We start from the raw sequence: 6,000 nt of genomic DNA on the forward strand, positions 1-6,000 counted from the left end.
ATTTTTTAGGGAAGCTCTTCTGGCCTAGTGGCAAGAAGCTGCATTGCAATCCCAGAGCTATCTGGTTCAAATCCACCAGATCCTCTGCTGGAGAAAGGGGCAATCTCTTCCTGTACGAGTCAAATCTGATTTGATGGTACACACACACACACACACACACACACACACTATATATTTTAATAAGGACTAAATTAACATTTGATTCTTATACTCTTCTTGAGAGACTGAATTTAATGACTAGGAAAATCAATAATAAGCAAACTAATTTTATAAGAATGATTATTGTAAGCATTTAGGTAATAAAGAGACTGCTTAGCAAGTGGTTTCCCTACTTTTTTTTTTAAAGTCTCATGGAGATAATGTACTCAGTAAGACCCTTCTTGAAACAACTTTAATGTGAAGGCTGACAAAGTCTGAATCAATGTAATTGTTTAGTATCAACTTAATAAAAGGTGATAAAATTTATAACAATAGGACCAAATGAATAGAAAACAAACAATAATTGAAGCCAATATTTTCTGAACACTATGATACACGTGTGTACACATATATTCACATGTCTGTTATGCAATACTCTCAATAACTTCATAAAGTACTATTCTTGTTACCATTTTGCAAATGAGGAACTCAAAATTCTTGACCAAGATCCTTGTGCCTACAAAGAGCATAGCTGAAACTGAAACGGAATGTGTACCAAATTCACAATATTAAGAGCTTTCCGTCAACTTTATGCTTCTATGCCATCCCTAGTTTAAGCATTAACAGGGCAAAAGAATTAAAGTATGCATAATAAAAATCACGCATCAAACTACCAATACGAAATCTCAACTTGCCATTTACAATGCCACTGTTCTTTCAAACATCTGGAAGAAGAATCAATGACTACATCTTACCAGAAGTTAATTACTGTCACTCAAAACATCGAAATCATTGAATCAAAAAAATAATTTTACACGTCTGATACAAAGATGAAATTGGATTATGAGCATGACTTTGAGAAGCAAGATCAAAATTTCTGCAACCAATGACTTTGTGCTTGGCACATCATAAAATTTCATTATACTTTTCTACAATAGTTAAAACTGCCTACAAAGGTCAATCAATCAGGTAATTCATAATACCTTACTTTTTCAATTTATAAATTGCTATTTTGGGGACACCTTGATTTAAAGGCAGATATATTTTTACTCCCACCCCAAAACTGGTCTTCAAAGTGTATTTTAGGGCTTCAAGTAGTACTCTGAACAGTGTAAATGCTTTAAATAAATGGAATGAACAAAGTCCTTTCTAAAAAATAAATGGCATTCCTTTTGCCAAATTTTGTTGTGAATCCAGGTTAACCAAATTTTCTGCTTACAATATTACACTACTTTAAGCACAACCTTAGCATTAGAAAATTTTTCCAAACATTCAATTAATGAATCTACACAAAATTCAAGTCCAGTCCTAAATATCTGATGTTCTTTCTAGTTCTTGTATCTTTTTTTTTTTTTTTTAATTTTATTATTTTTGTGTGAGTGTACCGTCAAATCAGATCTGACTGGAACAGGAGGAGATTGTCCCTCCTTTCCCGGCAGAGCATCTGGTGGATTCGAACCGTGCGCCTCTGGGATTGTACTTGCAGCTCCCTGCCACTAGGCCACCAGAGCTCCCCTAGTTCTTGTATCTTTAAAACTCAGGAGCATTTATGGTATTGTGGTAAGCTCTCTTCTTCCCTGCTAATTTTGAGTGTTAAGGCAAAGGTAGGTGTTCAGAGGGCCCAAAACGGCAAGTGGCTCATGTCCTCGATTCTCCACAACCTGAATGACCACAACCCCCAAACCCTGCTCCTCCATATACAGTGTCCTCACTGCAAAAAAGGAAAGCTAATGAGATAGCATCCTGCTGCCTCAGCTATCTGGCTCCTACAGCTAGAAAAAAACTATGTATCTATTGTGCAAACTCTTTAAGCATTTTTGCACAGATTATAGGGCAAAGAAGATCAAGAGCAGTTTGCGCCTCCTGTTTATATCAGTTTTAAGATTTAAAACAGCCTTTTTTTTTCTTTTTGAAGAGCCCATAGAATCTTACTAAAAAAATTCTAGTTTAACAGTACATACATTTCATTAATTTTATTTACGTTTTCATATTTTCGTGTATTCAAATTTAGGAATAACATGTGCTGCTTTTCTTGCTATTTTAACAGATATTAATGAATCTGGACAGCATATATACCACATATCTAAAATAATTATATAACTTGAGAACAAGGAAAGATATTGTGGAAATTATAAGTCTTAGCAGTCCAAACCTTAATCACCAATTTACTACATTTACTTCTACTGAACAGCTCTAATTTTCTAAATTTTACTGTTTTGACTATTGCTCTAAAATGTTTACCAAGTCAAAAACCTACATATAATAAATATCAACTGTCAGAAGTAAAATGTTATTTATCTAATTTGAATTTATACAAGAAATCTTATTTTGACATTGTATAATTTCTTTTTAACTGTATAATTCTTGATAAGCATCAGCACTGGGATGATGTGTAACAAGAAACAAAACAATGTGAAAGTTAGCAGACACTGCAAAGAACCTGGTCTATGGTGTCCCCTCTTCTTTACATACAAAGAACAAATATGAAAGGTATATGTGACCTCTCTATACCAGATCTTTGAGCCTGTATCTGATACTCTGGAGAGTATTTCATCTTAGCACACGGCTTTTCTGTTTTAAACTCTTATATAAGACAAGTTTTGTAAAACAGCTGCCTTAGTAGGTCCAAAAAAGTCCTGGGTTTGCGGAAAAACACTTGGTACAGTAGCATTATTTAAAGACAATCTTTTAATATTAAGTGCATATTTTTAAACTATTTTATAGTTTAAAATGGAAATATTTAAGTATTTTATTTTAAAATAAGATGTTTAATGTATCTAAAAATAGAAAGTATGTAACTATAAAAATATTCTGAAAGGTCTGAAATTCCGCCTGTGTGTCCAGTTTGCTTGCTCGCTTGCGCGTGCTCTCTCTCTCTCTCTCTCTCACACACACACACCTCTCTCGCTGAAAGGTGTGAAATTCCCACACATGCCTCTGTCCTGTACACACACAAGTCCTTTGTAAATGCCAGGTATGAGAAGTGGTAAGAGCACTATACCAAGGAGAGAGAGAGAGGGGCTTGGGCTGGAACCCAAAGTCTATTGTTTCTACGCTTGGAGAAATCACAAGCAGAGTTCAATCTGTTCCACTATAAAGCAGAGGTAAAAATAGCACAGTGCCTGATAGACTTGTTTTGAACAAGTGGGAAAATGACTCTGAACATACTTTGTCTCTTAAATGCACAACGCAAATGTATCATTGTGCTATTCTTATTTCCTGGATGTCCAAAGATGTTCTTCTGGAATATACTTTGCAAATTTACTGAACATTTTAACTGAGCATTTCAATTCTCAGACACAGAATATAATTCTCAAACACTATGCATATTTCTCTGCAAATGCACTGAATGAAACAAATGAGATGACTGCTAAACACTGACATTATTTACCTTATCAACTATTTTCTGTGAAGTATTTTATAAATGCAAACATGCAAGTTTATATATTATTAAAATCGAATTACAAAAGACCCAAGTACATCCACTGAGAAAGTTATAACCAAATGCTCATTAGATTTGTATGTTGCTGTATTCCGGAAAACCATTTTCTCATATAAATAATCCAGTATTAAAACTATTTTCTAATTTAAAAAAAAGAACCCCACACGTTTTGATCATTTAATTAAAAGACCTAAATAAAACTATAAAATCCAAATTCCAAAGTACATGGACAAAGCAACTATTTTGTTGTGCTCATCAAGCATCCAATAACCACTAAAAGAATCTTTTAATTTTTACTATATAACTATAGCAACAAACAATAAAACTTAACCCTAACTATAGTAATTAAAGCACGTGTAACACATTCAGAAAAGTATTAAACACTTCATCTCCACATACACAACACACGTACAAGATTTCAACATTCATTAAAAGAGTGTGTTACCACAGTGTGTATTATAATAGTTTAACAGCCTAAAATCAGGTAAGTCTGCTGTAATTTAACAGGACTTGCTTCTTTCAACTTTTTTCTACTTCATTAACTTTCCATGAAAACAAGATTTTTCTTTAACTTCTTTTAACTAATATTCTGCAGAAAGAACTTTTCCCCTTATTCCAGAATGAGGGAATGTGAGTGTTAATACATTTCAATGCCAACTTTGTTGAGCCAATCTAGACTTCAATGCACTGTAGAAAGCTAAAAGCTTGCCTCTTTGGTGCTTCAGGATTTTAGTAAATAAAACAATCATTCAGGTAATCACTTCAGATACATCATGAACTTACCTGGTTAGTTAGAGGTTGCTGAATCTGGTCAGAATAAGGTAAGGCAGAAACCTGTTGGTCACTTATGTTTGGCTGGCGACGGTCACTGTATTGATGTGAATGGGGCATCTGTCCAGCCATCTGAAGGCCAGCAGCATGGAATGAAAATGACGGTGCAAGCCGAACAGATGAAGGTTTGCATGCTGAAGTCTCTCCTCCTGTGAAAAGATAATAAACGGTCTTTATAAAGAAGTGTTCATATCCTAATATTTGTATCATTTGACATATCAGGTACTTAAGGAATAAGGGTGCTAAAGAATATGAAGATAAAAAATAAAGAAACCCACATAAAAGAATAACTCAGCATAGCTCAATAGTAAATGTATATTAAATGCTGTAAAATAGACAAATTGATTAAGTGCATATAAATCTGTATAAAAAGAATATTTAGATAAATCTTTTTTTAAAACAGGAATAATTTTCATATATGATATTTTGAGAACCGTAATATGCCATATAAATCACCACTGAATTCTTGAGTGTGGTCTGTCCCATGGATCAAGTCTTCACACAAATGAACTAAAAAGGATACTATTGAGATGCTGCTCCAAGTTACATGATAAATATCTCAAGTATTTCTTTTATTGGCAAATTATTTTTACTAATGATGCTGTCAACTGACACAGACTGAACACACATTACACAAATTCACAGGGATGTGGAAATCCTTTGGCAACTTGGAATATAGTCCTATGTATTCTAAAGAGATCTCCTCAGTATACAACTATCAACTACAAACTAAAGCCAAAAGACAAAGCTTAATCACTAATTGAGAAACTGTTCGTGTCCTTTGAATGTACCAGCGACTTACTATCATTCAACAGACTAACCAACTGAGCACCAAGATACTTTATTCTAAAAGCTAAATACATGAACAGGCCCAAGAGTGAAATACATGGAAGCAAAAGCCAGACTATGAAGTTTTTAAGTTCAATCCTACCATGTTCCAGCTCTGTGGGCTTGCACATTTAATTTCCTTATCTGAAAAACATGGTTGATGATATTTACCTCAAGAAGCTGTTGGAAAGGTTAAGCGGTTTAAAATATGTGAAGGACTTAGAACAATTTTGTCAGTTAATAAAAACTGTTCGATTATAATAGCAATGGCTGCACAATGAATGGAACGGAATGTACAGTAAAGGATAATGATGACCATACTTATTCATGTAGCACATGCAGTACTGGGATATCGAAAAGACTTCTCAAAGACAATAAGGCTCAATGTCCCTAAAATACACATTCTCTGCTTCTAGTTTCTTCTCTAGGGAATGGCATTGTTTTCTACCCAGTCACTTCAATCAGGAATCTGAAATATGTTGGCACTCATTTATCCCTAGCCTATCTCAAAGTCACCCCAAATGTGCCAATTTCATCAATAAGGAGATTGTAAGGATGCGGTAAGATAGGGCATGGTTCAGATCATAAGGTCCATAAGGTTGCTATGAGAGTCTCTCTTGATTTGATGACAACCCAAATACAGGCTGTAACTTTTTAAAATCATTGTTTAATAGTATTAATAATTATTGCTTCTTTGAAATAGCTTTTTAAGAGCTCTTGGTTATTTTAAGTAACTTTGGATTTCCCCACTTATTGTATGA

At 34.0% G+C, this 6,000-nt stretch overlaps 1 protein-coding gene across 1 annotated transcript in view; it reads right to left on the reverse strand.

The window, feature by feature from the left end:
• Positions 1 to 6,000, reverse strand: part of DYRK1A (dual-specificity tyrosine-(Y)-phosphorylation regulated kinase 1A) — a 110,383-nt gene that overhangs the window by 34,382 nt on the left and 70,001 nt on the right. The window contains exon 2 of the mRNA XM_006886722.1: positions 4,364 to 4,560. Coding sequence (XP_006886784.1) covers positions 4,364 to 4,560 — 197 coding nt within the window. The remainder of the gene's footprint in view (positions 1 to 4,363; positions 4,561 to 6,000) is intronic.

The sequence above is a fragment of the Elephantulus edwardii genome, unplaced genomic scaffold (genome assembly GCF_000299155.1).
Source record: "Elephantulus edwardii isolate Elephantulus edwardi_28Jun2011 unplaced genomic scaffold, EleEdw1.0 scaffold00051, whole genome shotgun sequence".
Classification (NCBI taxonomy): Eukaryota; Metazoa; Chordata; class Mammalia; order Macroscelidea; family Macroscelididae; genus Elephantulus; species Elephantulus edwardii.